Source organism: Labrus mixtus, chromosome 9 (genome assembly GCF_963584025.1).
Source record: "Labrus mixtus chromosome 9, fLabMix1.1, whole genome shotgun sequence".
In the NCBI taxonomy this organism is placed as follows: Eukaryota; Metazoa; Chordata; class Actinopteri; order Labriformes; family Labridae; genus Labrus; species Labrus mixtus.
In genome coordinates, this window is record NC_083620.1 from 22520680 (window position 1) to 22538580 (window position 17901).

At 42.8% G+C, this 17901-nt stretch overlaps 1 protein-coding gene across 3 annotated transcripts in view; it reads right to left on the reverse strand.

Annotated features, from left to right (window-relative positions):
- robo2 (roundabout, axon guidance receptor, homolog 2 (Drosophila)) overlaps positions 1 to 17901 on the reverse strand; it is a 289279-nt gene that overhangs the window by 49470 nt on the left and 221908 nt on the right. For all 3 annotated transcript variants that reach the window (XM_061046940.1, XM_061046941.1, XM_061046942.1), the window contains 3 exons: positions 9473 to 9630; positions 9140 to 9260; positions 8708 to 8846 (listed from right to left, as the gene is read on the reverse strand). In XM_061046940.1, the coding sequence (XP_060902923.1) occupies positions 8708 to 8846; positions 9140 to 9260; positions 9473 to 9630 (418 nt within the window). The remainder of the gene's footprint in view (positions 1 to 8707; positions 8847 to 9139; positions 9261 to 9472; positions 9631 to 17901) is intronic.

The following is a 17901-nucleotide window of genomic DNA, read 5'->3' on the forward strand; positions in this document are numbered from 1 at the left end:
GCTGTCTTTTCAGCAATAAATGCAAAAAACACAAAGTCAGATAAAAAAATGAACCCTCTGAAATATTAGACTTCAGTATTTCATCCATAGCTGTTGAGTTGTCTGCCAGTTTCAGTGGAAAGTGCATTTTCTCTTCGAGGGGTTTACAGAAGCACAACTGTTCATTGTGACAAATGGAGATTGCAGGGAGAGGGATCAATTATTCAACAATGACACAGAGTACACAGAGAAGTGTGCGTTCAGTTGGAACCCTCAAAACTTGATCAATATTCATGAGATGTTTCTCTGTATGTGTGTGGAAAGCTTTAACTACATTCAGAACTTGATGTGGATGTCATTGTAGTCTGCTACATGTGTTTATAGGCAACATATGTACACTGGAACACCCATTCTTATTGTAAAGCTCCTGACTGAATTAAATTCAGATTCTGCACAAAGACAAAGTCTGACCAAATTTCATTTCCACTGCAGTAGTCAAATGTTTGTGTTTATGTGTGTTTGCCGATAGATGCCAGTGTGCTTAGACCTGTATGGATTGTATGGCGGTTGACAGAGGGATAATGCCTCCCTGGTTTGTTGTTCCAGGCTGTAATTGAAGGGGGTGCAGGCCTGGCAGTGTGTGAGCAGTGTGCTGGAGGGAATGGTGGAGGCTCTATGATAGTGGTCTGTCAGCCTGACAACCGTCTGCCGTCCACAAGCTGTCACTCACAGACACTGAGAACAGAGATGAAATGAACTGACACAGGGCCATTGTATCAATGCTTCACATTATATTTGCCTCTGTGCGACAGTTCTTTATTTTGAATAAAAAGAGACAAGTCAGTTGACATTGGTGCAGTCTTTTTGCAGCATTCAGCCCTTTCAATGTATCTAATGCACTCTGTTAGTGTCTTTTTTTTAATACTACCGCTGGAATCCCCAAAGTCAGATTTTTTCAAACCCACAAGGGGGCTTTAAGGGACAAGCCTGAAGTTATATTATCCTTTTATTATAGCTTATGACTGTGTTCCATAAAACTCCAAACTTGTAGTCCAACAGCTATTAAAAACACATAAAAGAACCGAGAGCAGTGATGTCTGCCCAACATGGAGCTAACCCTTCAGAGACTGAAAACGCAGTCAGAATTGTTTTAGAGCAAACTACACTGGTCATGTTCGGTGTAATGGAGAAAAAGTCTACCCACTGCAACAGAATGACTCTTTTTATGTGTTTTTAATATGTTTTGGATGACATCGGAGCTCTTTGGAACAGAGGAATAAGCTACATGGGCTTACACAGATGATACTCGTTAGGAGGATGAATTCAGTTCAGTTATTTTGATTCTGTAGGGGAACAGTTAAAAGTTAATAAACAATTGTTCACAGTGGATAACCGTTTACTGTAGATAATACATAGCACAATTATATTTGGCAAAAACCCCTTGGTGTAAAGCAATAGCCCCTGGTGGGACTGGAGTAACAGTATGTTTTGGTCCATTTCCCTCAGAGTGGGAAAGACCCCTCAGCTCGACCTCAGGTGTTCCGATGGCTGCTTGCCACGAGCAGCTGCAGAACTAATCTGACCTGTCTATCCATGTCTTATTTTTTTTGCATGCTGTTATGACATTTCCTGAGCAAGCTTTCAAAGGCAGCTTTATTGAATCACATTCCTCAACTTTGACTGCCAGTTCCTCCTCTCTGCACAGGTACTTAAGGAGCCATAATGATTATTTGACTGAGTCATGACTGAACGCTTTGTTCTACACAGAGGGGATGTACAGTTCAGGTAATGGCTGAGGATGTGAATAAAGCATTTATTGTTGCAACAGAATGAGTGGCATCCAAAGGAATGAGACAGCACCTTTTGGGACTTGCCTGTTGTCAGATGAAAAACAAACACGCTAACAGAGAGAGAATCCTCCCATACACTGCCCTCTGGCTAAGATGGGTAACTCAACATGAGTTCCTGACACTGTGAGGGAGGGTGGAAATGTGAAAAACATGTTAGGGACAAGTTAGGGCTTAGGGAGACTGCTGTGACTTCCACAATGAGATATAGTGAACAAGTACAGTTTCAGTACTCTCAATCAAGCCGTCCAAACCCTCTCTTAACAAGTTGATTGTTATGCAAGAATGAATTAAATCCTACGTCAGCATGCTGAATGGCTCACACTAAAAATGCTAACATGCTAAAGAATGTAATAAACTGTATTGACTTTGAAGGTTAGCTAATAAGTCCTAGTGAAAATAGAACTAATGGAAATGTCATTAGATTGTCAGGTAGCAATTGGATAAACTGAAAAGTCAGCGCTGCCATATTTTTTCTTCTTCATTAATGTAATACAAGGCATCGCGTTGTTAGCTAGCTAGGTGCTTATAATAGACAAATGGCTTACTGACTTAAAATTGACTTTTAATGAAAAACCATGGAAGATGGAAGATGGAAGGTTAAAACTTATTTTGTTTCCTATAGCATATATTCTGATCTATTAACTTGCATACTTGTATACTTATATCAGGACAGGCTGCACAAAAATATTGCATGTAGATCCCATCAGTTTGGTCACTGGTCATGTAATATAAATGTCATCGCCTCTGCTGCCCGCTCGCCATGAATTGTTCTGAATATTTCCTGCTGCGTTCACACATCAGCTCACCCCAACTCTGCGAGGAAATGTTACTAGGGGGGTTGCAGGAAAACTCCTGTGTAAAGCAGGGGTGGAAAAATGTAGCTTAGCACATGTAGCTTACGATGATAATAATCTTCTGGGTTGATAAGCGTACGCACCTAAAGAACAACATGCTTATTGTCTGCTTATTGCTTATCGTCAATCTCTCAAACACAACCTCAGGCTAGTTCATGACTAATTAGTGGGAAACATGAGCCCAATCAATCTGTAATCAACTTCTTATATGAAATCAGCCTAGATGACAAGATGAGTGGAACTACTCAGGGATAAGAGGTAGTTGTAGCCACACACACACGTCAGTACACACAAAAAAAGAACAGTAGCTCTTTATTGAGACTGGATTGGGGTAGAGCTCTGTTCTCTATTAGAGGAGGAATGTAATTGCACATGTAGAAGGGCTGTGGATAGTATAGCCGAGCCAAGCTCACCCCGCCTGACTCTACCTCCTTTTCAACCCAAAAAGGCACCCTGTACACAGAGGTTCACTCACACAGAGAACAAAGTTTACAATCATCTTACACATATGCACACATGTGCAGAGTCATTCGCTCGTGCAGGGAGATGAGGAGTGATGGGAATGTGAGCGAATGCCAAGACAAAGCAGAAAGTTTTCTCGGTTGTCAACTTGATGTGTTCTGCACGCAGAAGGCTGCGAAAATGATGAAAACTTTATTGGACAAACTTTAAAAGCCTTACATCTCAAAAATCCTCTTCATCATCTGAGAGGATTTGCCTTGAAACCGTCTGTCAGGAACACACTCATCCATGTTCCTTCTTTGGATTGTGTGCCAGTTCCCTTACATTAAAAGAATCTTATCTCTCAGTCCATTGAATGAGTGTGTACACTTAACCGCAAAATGACCCAACCTGAGAGGATCTTATCGGCGGCTCCCTTGTGTGTACATGTGATTTGTGGCTGCGGTAGGCACAGGGCTTGTGTGCCAACTGTGAGCACATGACTCAGACTGAAGATACAGCACTACATGACTAATTCCAGCTGGCTCTCTGGCCTGACTGCTTTGACACAAAGTCCCCTCTTTGCTCCATTTCATTCTGACAGTCTGATCCACTTTCACACCATCTGACTGCTACTTTACCTCATCCTGATCAAAAGAGCTGGAGTCTACCTGTCCAGGCATTGTCACCCATGAGAGGGAATCAATTAACCGCTATCGCTTCTCATCTTCCTTTTGTAAGGCCCTTAGCCAGGACTGCACTCCCTCTTGGCACGTCCCACGCCTCAGCGGGGTCAGGGCCTTCCCATCAGTCCGACTGAAATTAATCACCTCATCCTACATTAATCAAAGCACAGTTTGGCAGGAACTCAGCCCTTATGGTAAGGCGAGGGGTTTGTTAGATGAAAATTGATCCTAAATTTGCATTTTAAAAAAGCTTGTCTTTTGTGCCACAGCAACTGGATTACAAGCCTGTACTTAATCAAAATGGTTTGGAGCGGGCACCATGGTCGTCCTGGAAAATGATGATGATTGAGGAAAGTTCAGCTCATTGATCGATGCCTGGAAGCAACTCTATTTTCTTAGTTTCTGAGAGCTTTTGTGTAAGAAACCAATGATGCGCAAACACACAAAGCCTGGAAAATGTCAGAGGCTGAGGTAAAAACTTGTGATTTCTTAGAAGTAAGGGATATTTTTCTGTTATTCATGAAAAAAAACTGAAAGCAGTAAGACATAACAGATGACCATCTGCACATCTTCTGGATGAATTCTAAGACAGGTTTCTATATTCTCTATCATAAAAGGTTAGTTATCATTTTATCTAACTTACTTTGTTGCTACACACCCTCACTTATCCTGCTGTCATTCCACTCACCAGCCTCCTCAGACATAAACAGCAGATGTATCCACTTATATATCAGGATGGAGGCAGGATGGAGACAGGAACCATAGCCTGCCGTATTTTAATTCTGCTGAGTTGTGGAGGAGAGAAATCACAGAAACTGGATGGTCAGCACAACACAGGCGCTCCTGTCACACCAGCTTTAAAAGCTCTCTCAAATAGAATGACCCACACACCTTTATCATGCACACACCCACACCAGCACACACGTACCACAGAGGGATTTGAGTCAAAAAGAAAGGCCTTTTCTGCTGAATGTTGCAGGGGCTGTGCTTTGGAGGTCATTGGGGACATAGGGGGCTGAATACAGATAGACTGCAAGACCAAAGGGGCTCTGATAAGGCACATGAGAGGGCACAAGGGTCCACAGCAAATGAGGAGGGAGCGAGAAACCAAAGGAGGGGAAGACGTGGGCCACACACTGAGCTCGTAGGCAGTGAGAGATAAAAAAAGAAATACTGCTCAAGTCTCCTCACTGAGATTCAGAGACTGTGGCACAAACTCCTCAATATGTAGACTCGAAGCTCTGTGATGTAGAAGCAGCTTTGGTGCTTTCCCCAAGATGTTGTTGAGATGCTTCACAGACGGATAATAATCTGATACTTATGTTAATCCAAGCCAAGACACTTTCTAATAAAACAATGGCTTGTTGATGCAGCACTGAATGTGGATGATGTCAAATGCCTTTCCACATTTTTGGAAAGGCATTGTAGGCCATATACACCTTACATAAACCCTTTCAGTATTTTATAGATTTTGGGACACATGCTACAATCCAGCTGCTTTACACATGACACCTAATAATTTATTCTGGGAGGAGACACTACTCTTCAGTCTGAATCTCATCTAATGTGTACTTGTAAAAAGTATAAGCCCCATTTACAACCATGTATGCAGCCTGTTGAAGGTGCTCCTGTTCACTTTCTTACATAAAATAATCCAACTGTGAAATTCTCTCTGCAATAACATACCTGTGCAATTATCTGCATTAATACTGCCTTTTTACAGTTCAATCAACAATGTTCTTCTTCAACAATATTCTCATTTAATCTTAATTATACATTCTGGCATTCATATCTAATTACCTCTTATCTTAGCATTTCACCTTATTGGATGCATCTGCTCATCTCTCACGTTTTATATCTATTGCTGTATTTCTTGTCTATTCATAAATTGTAAACAGTATATATTTTGATGATGTAAAATGTACATATTTTACACATTTTAATTTATAGGCCATGCTTTCATTCTGTACAGGATCAATTGTAATGCCTGGGTTGTCCCCCTAAATATGAATAAAGTTTGTCTGATTCTGATTAGAATCAAATTGAGTTGTCTAGGGGAGGTTGGGGGATTTCAATATAACGTGCAGGTTAGTGACTTTAATCCTGCCTGGAGCAGATTTATATGAGAATGTTCTCTTCCTCTCCTCCTACCCTGGTAAGAGTTAAATCTTAATTACCTTCTGTTTGTTCTCATAACTTTTGGTCCTTTCATAAACCCACCCTGGAAGAGAAACCTCAGCACAAAGAATACAGTTCTGAGTAACAAAGGAGGAATTAGTGATGCCCTTTTTCTGACCTGACGGCGACATACTGTACAGTCCTATTTAAGAGCCCAGATGATGAAGGAAATGGAATAGCCATTATGAAAGTAAGAACCCGCAAGCTCAACAAATGGGCTGATCTAATTTCAGCTACAGGTAATTATTCTGTCTTGGCTAGTCTACCTTTTTTACAAGTAATTGTATGTGTGGTGGACTGCGTCTATTTAACACTTTCACCTCACAGACAAGACAAAACCATACATACACCTATATTCATAAGAATATAAATGTCTTTTAAATAATGTATTCACCTGCAGTTTGACACACCTGTTGTTCCTTGACATACTTTGACCCTGATTCTAACAAGTGACTGATTGATTGTTTTCCCATTGATATCTCTGAAGCTTTCCTATTATGATGTTTACAGTTTAGAACAATATATTTGTACTTTTCATTACATTACAGTAGTAAAACCTGTTGACAAGTGCCCTAGAGTAAAGTAGCTTGTTTGGTGATTTTGATTTTGTTTCCACAGTATAACACCCACACAGAGGTAAAACAGCAGCACCATTGTCTTTGTTGTCTAATTGAAACCATTCTTGTGTTGTCTCTATCTCCTCCTCTATCCCACAGAGACTGAAGCCAGTGCCATCCTGGCGCGCTTCATGTCTGCCTGCCTGAGCGTGTGTGTGTGTTTGCCTGAGAGGCTGCTGAAGCCACTGAGCATATTAAAGACCTGTTTACTCAGCTGAGGTTCCCTCTTCCTACTATAGAAGTTGCACCCACACAAACACCTACAGAAGGTCACTAGCACGCTCAAAGCGTGTTAGGGGAGCAGCAAAGTTAAAACTATTTGATGGTGAAGAAGAAGCGGCCTCCCTAAGTCTCTCTTTTAACAGCTTATCATAATAATAAGGACAGTGTAACCTTTTTGCATAAAGAGTAAACAAAGATCTCTCCCCTTTGACTATAGAGGTGCTTGATCTTTGGTCATCTTTATTCCTACAGTGAACACCACAGCTGATCAACCGACAGATTTCCTTAGTGTAATGAAACATTGGCTGTGCTTCAGTAGCTTTCTTTTTTTCTCCTCTTCCTTAGAGCATTTATAGTTATCAACCTGGAAAATATTATTTCATGGGCTTTTCAAACAATCCTTCTGTCAGTCAGAGACGAGCCCTATTTGATGTTTATTAAGTGAGGATAAGCAGTAGGCAGGAACAGCCATTTAATAACTCCAGGACTCTTCTTTTTGGCAACAGAAAATGTCAGAATTAGAATATCACATTATACATGCTTGCTTTCTGCTTCAAAGAACAACTGGAGAATTAAATATAGCGAGGAAAACAAAGGAGCTCATGTTGTAATTAGAAACTGTGCAATGTTTATTGCTTATTCATTTTTACAGCGTCTTCTTTTCAGTTATTTAGCTGTATCCAAATAAGGCCAAAGATCAAAGGAAGGACTCACCCTACTCTGTTATAAATCTGTTAATTAGTGTACAAAATAAACTAATTTCTAGAGCCAACTCCCTTTCAAAGACATGAGTGAAATACTTTTATGTGTTTGCTTTGGCACCACACTTGTGTCCCACTGCCCAGTGAACCAAAACCTTATCAGACACAAACAAGCCTCCCACGCTCTGCTCTGCAGCTAGCCTTGAGAGATGTCAGGTCCACAGAGTGTATGTTTTTATGAGGTGATCCAAGGAGTGTGTCACTTGTCTGTTGGCTGGGGAGAGAGCGCTTGTCTCTTTGAAGTCCACTCCTGACAATGACACTGCTGTTGACTGTGGGTCCAGTGACTCACAGTGGAGCAACAGGCAAACACACAGGACACGACAGGGGCAATATCACTATGTCATCAGTGGCTTTTTTTTTTTTTAACAGGATGTGAGACAGACTGTAGCTGGTCATGGTTTGAGCAGTAAATTACAGAGTTTCAATGCTCTTTCTTTCATCAGTTTCAGTTTTTGTACTGTGGGTGTTTGCATGTGTCATATCAGCCAAGGTACAAAGACTGAAGAGTTAAATGAGCAGGGGAGGCCGGGAGCTTTTATCTTTCGGGTTTCTGTGCCAAAATTGTACCTGAACAGCTGCACCTGTACACAGACACCACGTCAGCTGCTGTTCTATGTCTCTTTATTTCTCCTGTCATTCATTCTGCCTGTCTCTCTACCTGTCAGCCTATTCTTTCCCCTCGTTTAAGAGCCTGTCTTTTAGCTCACCTGCCCACTTACCTGTCACTCAGTTTTAATTGTACAGCTCAATATCTGTTTGTCCTCACACATCCACTGTCACCTCCTGTAATGGTCCACTGGGGCACCAGAGGCACCTGAGTCATTTTAGCCTGAATGTATAATCTACATTTTACACAGCCTAATAGAGCTCTTAAAGCCCACTGCTGGCAGACAGTCCAGGGGAGAGCTTTCTGTGTGAGTTATTATTATTTTGAAACAGCCACTCAGATTGAACTCATGCCTCCACAGCTTCTTTGCGTTAAGTGCAGCCTGTCACACAAGTATAACACAATTGTACTGGAATGCAGAGAAGCACACAAATGCTAAAAGTGGATTCTCATACAAAGCAACAGAGGAAAAGACAGCTCTTTATAAATATTCTCGTAGATGCACATACCTCCCACGAGGAACGTCAACGTCGTCTTTCCTCCAGCGTACATTTGGCTGAGGGTCTCCTTGTACCTGGCATCGAAACTCAACACTCTCCTCTTCCAGGACCACCTGGTTGATGGGCCTGCGGAGGAAGGTCGGTCGCTCTGCAGGATAGACAAAGATAACTTGTGAAAATAGGCCAATGGAAATATTCTCTTCTCTTGAATTGTCAGTTTCCCTCTGTCATTGTCTTGGTCTGTTTTTTCAGCACTATATCATCATTTTATGCACATAGACATAAGGTAATGACAATAAACTGCATCATTAATGATATATTCATCCCATATAGGACAAAAATACAAGTAATATATAATGAAAAAGAAATGTTTGTCAGTTTCTCTGCTCCATAATTGTACAAAAAAATATGTTTCTGGAAAACTGGAGTAATAAAGCTCACCAAATACTGTGACTTGTGCTGTCTCGCTGTCCCTTTCTCCGACCATGTTGGTACCCACACAGATGTACATGCCAGCGTCACTCTTTCTTGTGTTGGAAATCATTAGCTTTCCTCCTCGAATCTGAAGAGGGGGGGGAAAAAACTCCTTGAATATACAAGTATGTCCATTTCATTTAGTTAAAAGTGCAGCTAAAAAGTATGACTCATCTCTATTATAATGAAAGAGACATTTTCAATGGCAGATCATTACAGAAGCAAAAGCTTTTTTTCCATGCTCTCACACACTAACAATATAGCTCCCAGTAGATCAGAACAGATGGTAGCGGTACTTACAGTGATCCTGTCATCCTTGTCTTCAATTCGCACTTTGTCTTTCTTCCAGTAGATGGTGGGTTCAGGATGGCCTCTGGGAGGAACACACTCCAGGATGGCTGGCTCTCCTGCTGCCACCACCACGTCTGTCGGGTTTTGTCTGAAGTCATCTCGCAGCACTGAGAGGAAGAAAAAAAAAACAGTTCAGGGTGAGTACAGCAGTGTAGCATACTTTTAAACTTAAATTGCTTTAAGTCAAACTTTATTTTCCCTGTATGAATATAGTTGTGTGCACAACACAGTATGAATGTGTGCCGCTTTTATCCTGGCTATTGACATGAGATGTGTGCAGCTTCATCTGACAAGGCGAGCACAAGTGAAAGCTAATTGGAGCTAATGGAGGTCCCTGTGGATGTAGCAGAACAAACACAGACAGAATGCCCTGAAGCCTGGTGTCATTCACATGTGAGAGCTCACAGTGGTGTTACACTGCTTCACTTTGCTGGCATAGGGACACACACACACACACACACACACACACACACACACACACACACACACACACACACACAGACACACACACACACACACACACACACACACACACACACACACACACAGACACACACACACACACACACACACACACACACACACACACAGATATGTACTAACACACAATGTCAGTGGGTGGTCTGGCGAACAACTGTGGCCTTGTATCTAATCACCCCCAGGTAGGCCTTTCATCACAGAGATAGCCTCTCACTTTGCATAGTGTTCACCTAAACACCAACTCATTATTAAACAAGAGCTGCTGTGAGATACAAACACATGTAGGATCAGACAAACACAAATGTGAAAGCACAAACATACTAAACTATCTGTTAGGAATTCAACTCTAAGAGCAGGATTGGTCTTCAATAACAATAAATAAATAAATAAATAGATATCATACATAATGTAGATTGAAGTTTAAAGGTACAAACTAAAGGTCATGCTGCCTCTCCTGCTGTGTGTGCTCAAAGACATCTTTCTTCATTTGATCTCCAATAAAACCAATCCGTAGAGTGGGACATAAGGAATTTCAGCTGCAGCAGTGTCCATCCGACCAGCAAGAGATGCCTTATTCCTCTGAAGGATAAAAGGACTAAGCTTGTTGGAGGATGTTTGAAGATGCTTGAGGAGGGCTAAATTAAGGGCAACACCACAGGTCCTTATGTAAATTCCACATGGCGCTGGGGACAATGGCGGGGAGTGCCGGGATTATAAGAGGGGATAACTGGTCCCTGCGCTCCAGGCTTCTCTCATCTCTTCATTCACTCTTCTTACCCTCTTTACAGAAAGCAGCACAGCCATTGTCTTCTTATTTATTTATTTAGACGAAGGAGAAGCGGGCACAGGCAGAGAGGAAGCTTTCAACCCAATTATCCTGGGGATGCACAGGGGTACAGAGTGGGACTTTTGTGTGACATGAATTCAAATGAAACCTTTACACAGGGGTAATAGGAGAGAATACAGAATAGGTAGAAGTCGAGGTTTTCTGTCTTTCATGCAGGGCTGCCCTCTAATCTAAAAAGCCAAGGTAATTAGCCGGCTTCAGAGTGGCCGACCCTCTGCCTAGGGTGGGTATAACAGCATCACTACTGTGCTCATGGTATTTGCATTACAAACGGAGGTCCTGCTGTTTAAAATCATAGCCTGGTTGAGACTATACACTGCCTGTTGTTTCCAAGATCAGGTTGGATTTAATTGCTCCCCTCCATTCATTGTTAGCACCCATGGGATCTACCCAGAATCGATTTCCTCTGAAACAGAACGGTGACAAAAGAAACACACATTTCGTGCATCATGTGCCATTCTGTCTAATCTAATCTCATACTGCAAAGTGTGTCACAGTAAATGCTCCCCTGCACTATAATCTAAATAAATATAGAACATGTAGAAACAGAAAAAATACAAACAGAAGAGCCACACACTAAAGCAAATACATAACAAACAACACACTTGCTGAGGACAGGATAAACACAGAGTTACAAACAGCTACAAGTGAACTAACAGATAACACAGCACCAGTGAAGGGATTAGGCCCTGTGTGTTGGTTCAGGACTTGTTAATACCAAGACAACACAGTGAACAGATACACTTACTAAGCAAATGAGGGCAGGGGTCAGTCCAAATACTCTTTTGTACATAATTTAATCCAAACAACAAGGCCATGGCCGTCAAGGTTCACCTCCTACAGTTTACCAATAAACACACAACTCAAATATTCTTCAGCTCACTGTAAAATCTGCCCGGCTTTACTACAGTACGAGCATGCATCTCTCCCATTGTTGCCTTAAGGCACCTCCATGCACTAGTCTACACTATGCTTGGGATCATAAGGCAAGTAAATGCACTTATATTAGAATCATAACATGACTGCATTCTCCATTAATCTCAGCATCTGATATGTGTGTATCATTAAGTGAGTCTGTGCATTAGCTGTCAGAGACAGTTCTCCAGCCAGCTTTGAGGCCCTGTAGGCATTCAGGGCCCGAAACAGCCGACAGACGTAAGGTAATTGCCTTTCTATCCCCCTGAAACACCCAGCTACTCTTCCACTGAAAATATCTCACCTCCCATGGAGTTCCAGCAGGCCCCAAACTCTGCCTTCTTGCTTACCGCCTTATTAATATTTATATATTTTTTACATTTACACCCCTCTGTTGGCAAGTGCTACATCTGTCAATCTGGCTTGAGGCTAAAACGAACTCATATCTGAATAATATTAATCTGCTTTTGCCTCTCATATCTCACTTATTTATTTATTTCCCAAATATCACAGGAGTTGGTTGATTTGTATGAAGGAGCATCAGGCAGGGGGCAACGCATGGTAAATTTGCAGCTCTTTCAGCTGGCACTGATTCAACACCTCAAACTTAAAGGGGCGGGAGTCAGGTTGCAAAGTTGTGCTATGAAACAGCCAAGGGGCTGAGAGTGGAGGTCTTTGCCAAAATAAAACACAAAGGAGACACCCACGCAGTTGTTTTGTAAACCAGATTGTCCTACATTGGCAGGGGAAGCCTGTGCCAGCAACCATTAAGGGAGTTTCACCTGTGTGTCTGTGTGTGTTCTTCTCTAACATAGACTCAGCAAACGGGAAAACTTCCAGCCACTGATACACGACAGCACAAACACCTAGCATCATAGCACAGAGGTGGCAGGGCAAGGACAGCATGAGGAGAGATATTTTGTACAGTGCACCCTCTTCTCCCACCTAAGATATTACTCACAGGAAGAGGACACGGCTTGTCGGTAAGATTAGTGGGGAGCCTTGACTGAAGTGTCCGGCCTGCATACTGAGATAAGTGCTGACAAATGCATTCACCTACAGGAGAGCACCTAGCTTTGGATCACAAAGGTTGCGTTCACTGCCACAACACCACAGACTGATGTAGAAAATATAATTTTTTGACATTCACATCACTTTGATAGACATACACCACACACATAAAATCTACGCTCACAACCCAGACAGACTGTGGAGACATTTCTTGAAAGCTGCAGGGCTTGGTATCTTTTTGTAATACTGCAAATTTGAATGTTTGTGTATGTTTGTGTGGCTGTTATTACTTTCCCCTCCCTTTACCAGAGGGAAAGACCTTATATGCTTTTATAGATATTCTCCTGGGTCAGGGTCTAAAAAACACAGAGAGAGATTACAACAGTGAGAAGCCCCAGGCCATACCCCGACACCCAGACCCACCACCTTCTACCCACACTCTGATTAGAAAATAAACCATGCACACACACACACAAACTGGGAGAGTGTTTGAGAGGTAGCTCCAAGCTATAATATCATTTTATTCGAGTGCTTTTTGCGCTTCATCCGGCAGAGTGCTATTACAATACCGCCATTTTCAATTCTACCCTAAGAGAAGAGAGACAGTATATATGTCACTTGACAAAACACACCAAAGCCACTCCATGTGCTGTCATTGATGTTTTGTATTACTGTTGATGCTGAAGGCAGGAGAAGGATAATGCTACACTGTATAATGCTACACCGTGAAAGGAGATGTGCTCCATTTGTCTGGATGCAAGCTTTATCTTCACCCTGTCTCACTCATTTGCCCTCCCACTGGACAGAGCTAACCTTTGCCCCCCCCCCGTCCAGATGCAGAAATTACCCCCTCAGCATGCAGGAAAGCAGCAGGTTCACCTATATCTGCTATATGCCTCCGCTGAGGGGTTGCAGGTCAGACCAGAGAAACAGCTGCAAAAATAAGGCCGTCTGGCGGTGCCCAAGGCTGCACCTCCTCTGAGAACTGAGCCGAGACTCTCATCATTAGCACAACTCATCACCATTCCTCTCTGTCCATCTTATTCTCTCCTATCACCATCAGGGGTCATCTTCTCTCTTCCTTTTGGCTTCCATCTTCTCAGTTCATCACCTTTTCCCAATCCTGCAGCTTTGTCCCATGCGTCGAATCTTTCCCCTTTACTCACTCTCACCGGCTCGTCAGGTTTTCTCTCTACACCGACTGCAGATGAGTTTTTCGCAGATGAAGCCATACACATGCACACCAGCCTATCATTCTCCATGAACCATGGCCAAGCATGATAAGATCTCCACCACTATTCTCCCTATCTCCCAATCCAGAGCTAAGGGATTGTAAATAACACTGTCACTTACACCGATAAGATGCAGGGAATATGGCAAAGAGTGACGGTAAAGAGAATCATATGGCTGGCAGCGATACCTTAGTGGTGGGAAATCACAGGTGGTGATATCATATGAAATGTGATTCTTTAATAGAGCCTTGGATTGGAGAAAAGAGATGTGTTCCACAGTGACAAAGCCTGGTGAAGAGGGGGAAGACATATCCAGACACAACGGGGAATGACGAGAGGATGTCTAATCAAGGTCAAACTGAAGAGAGGAGTACGAAAGGTGATGATAGATGGGGCCTGACTGTGAATGAATAGAGTGCATTCCATCAAACTCATACCACATACTGTGCTTCTACCTCTGATTCAGTACATAACCCTAAACAATCATCCTTATTTAAACAGCAGCCTCGTTCAAATGCTCATTTTTCAAACAGTACCCCTAATTTGGCCTAACAAGCCCCTGGGCAGCAAGGTAATGACAGGAGGACCACAGTGAGCAATTCTGCTGGCCGAGCCAGGAAAAATGTGTGCTGCCGCTCCCGAGAAACAATATAATTAACTCCTAATGAACCTCTTTCCTTTACACCCCTTAACAATACCAACACACATATACACATCTACGCACACACAATTCAATTTGGTCTAATCCATGCTTTATGGTAATGTATAGCTCATTAAAATGTTAGTTAAAAACTCATTAAAATTCACTTGAAGAAGTAATGGCTTCATTACAGTAATATGCTGAAAAGCAAAGAAAAAGACAAGTAAGGACAAGGAGAAGAAAGAGAGCAGAGAGCGACAGCTTTCTAATCACTTAATTGTGTCTAAAATGGAATACATTTGCATAATAAATAATGATGTGCTGTATCCTCCTCTCTATCTTTTCCAATTCTCTTAGCACTCTGTAATTAACGGGCGCTACAATTAAAGATGCATTTTGCCCCAGAATGATTTCGGTGGCCACTCCAGTTTTCATTCTGTTGTCTTGTTTACGGTCATGAATGTGTTTCTGGGGCTTGGCAGATGCAGACAGTGCGCTGAAACTGGAGCTGGCTGATACTGACGAACAATGTGCCTATGGGCCTTTGTGCCGGCTCTGATAAGGCATGATGTTGTGCTGATGCTTGTGCTCGGTCCAGGATGGACACTTTACAGCCGGGAGGGGGAGTAAGACATGAAGGAGGGAGAAGAAGAGGGAGGGGTGAGGGTTGGAGGGGTTGTAGATGAGAGCGGGATTGATTTTCTGCCAATTCCAGCACAGAGACAGCACAGACAGAGGTAGTGAGGCGTCATGATGGAGCAGGTGGGTCTGTTCCTGTGTCGGGTAAAGGTAGAGAAGAGAGGAAGTAAAGTGAGAAGAAGGAGAGGAGAGGAAGCGGTGCACTCAGGCAGACGGGCAAATGTCTCCTGCTAATGTCTTCCCTCTGAGTCTCCTATTGCATCAGTCCTATATTGACATGATCGATAATATGGTATAGAATCTGCTGGAATCTTCTGGTTTGGAGTGCAGAAAGTGCTGTGTAAAGGAGATACTGAGTGAGTACGCATATTAAAAGCTGAATTGCATTTTATAAAGAAATTGACAGCAAACTTTAGCCGCTGATGAAGTTGGACACGTTAGACATGGTCTACTTTTCATTGAGGGTTTAAATTCCACTCTGGTATACTGGTGGGACACGTGGTCTCAGATGTATGCTGACAAGTTACTTTAATTGTCTGTGGAAAACCCACAAAGTTGATGCCAAGGACTAGCCTTTTTGGTTATGAGTCAACGGCTCCAATAAAGCCTTCAGCCTTATGAAGTGGATCCACAGAAACCCACAGGTGTTACAACCAATAATCATGGGTAGAATATATATAGAAAGAGAGGGAGAGAGAGAAATATCCACATTTAACGTGCATGTATTACCCCCCACAGTTTTCTCATAGCTGTTTGAGTATTATAGATGTCACAAGTGCAGCCGTAACGCACTCAGTTTTTATATGAAACAGAATATCATTAGAAGCTACAAGAATAGAAATGAGCCACATTGAAAAAAAAAAAGAGTCTTGATTGTGCAGATTGTTTTCGTGTGCAGTTGTGTGTTTTAAGCATACTTGTGTGAGTTCTGGCCTAATGACATTGAGGTAGTGACCTTCCACTGGGAAAGATAATCCCTGGGATGCTGCTGAACTGTGTCCAGGCTGAGGGAACTGGGCTGGATTTCCTCTGAGACCCCCCCCCCCCCCACACACACACACACACACACACACACACACACACACACACACACACACACACACACACACACACACACACACACACACACACACACACACACACACACACACACACACACACACACACACACACACACACACACACACACACACACACACACACACACACACACACACACGCTACTTACACAAGCATCTCTGGTGGAAATGAAACTCCTGCAGCCTAGTTCTGCAGTCCACTGAGCGAATCTTCGTATAATCTTTAATAGCTTCCCCCTATTTTACTTTACGCCAGCCTATTTGCTGCAGCTCTTTCTGTATCTATTTTATTGTTTTAGTCTATAATTGGATTGGCAGTAACGGCGAGCACAGAGCCGTTAGGAGCTTGTAAAAAGGTGTCACTCCGGCGAAGGCAGAGCCGTTTTAATTAAGCTCTCGGCTGGAGTTGAGCAGCTTTTATCTGGCTTGATCTGATGAGCCCCAAGTGCAAGTGAGCTCCGCCACACTGTGCTGCAGGACAGGGAGAGGGAGGTAAAGGAGGCGTTTACAACAGCTGTAGATAGCCCAGTTTACTGTATTCAGCATCCCTCCCAAGACACCAATCCACAAGCCTGGACCAGGAAGATACTGGGAAACATCGTAAAAAATCAGTGTGCTTCTGTGTGTTTGTGTGTGTATGCCATTACTGTGTCTCCTTGTGCTCATTGTGACAGAGCCCCACCCATCAGCAGAGTGCAGTCATGTGTGCATTGGTGCAGATGCAGAGCCAGCCCCACAACATGGCGGCACAAAATGGGAACAAACAAGCATCTAAACAAACACAACAGTGGACTGATCACATGCTAACGCTGTAAATTCTGGACTTATCCTGCTTTACTGTCCAGCTGCTTGTGTGTTCGTGTGTGTGGCAGAATCTGCATGTGAGGCTGATGTATAGGCAAGTGCTGCATTTGGCATAATGATGAGAAAGGTGTTCATCACAGCCCTACCTCACCAGTTCCCCCCCTCCTCAATCCTCCTAATGGCCTCCTCAGATCATCTTTTCTTCAATCAATAATGCCTGAAAGGAAGAATCCCACACCTAAGGACACACTGTTCCCCGCTGTAGATCACAGGTGTCACATTTTCCCTACCAGGAATCATCCTGCAGTTCTGGATCAGAACCTTACAGAGGACTTTTGAACCTGTTCTGATATCAATCAATGATAAAGGTCTGGACATTTTTAGGTGTGTAGGGGGTGATAGAGCTATGATTTGTGAGCAGAGGAAGGTTGAGATGTGTCAGTGTAGCGAACAGAAACCAGGCAGCAGATGTGGCGGGGTGTTAAATCACATGCAGCCTCCATGCAGAGACATTTAAAGAGATTTATTGATCACTTTATAGATCTTAACTCTTGAGGAAGAACAAAAATTAAACTGGATACGGGGATGACCTTTACAATAGCCTCACCCACGGATGGGGATTCTTTTGCCCCTCTGTCTCCGTGTCCCTGTGTGCATATATGTGAACTGTTTATGATTGAGGGGGAAGAAGCAATTCCCCGTTTAGTCAGTGTGCATCTGAAAATTCCCAA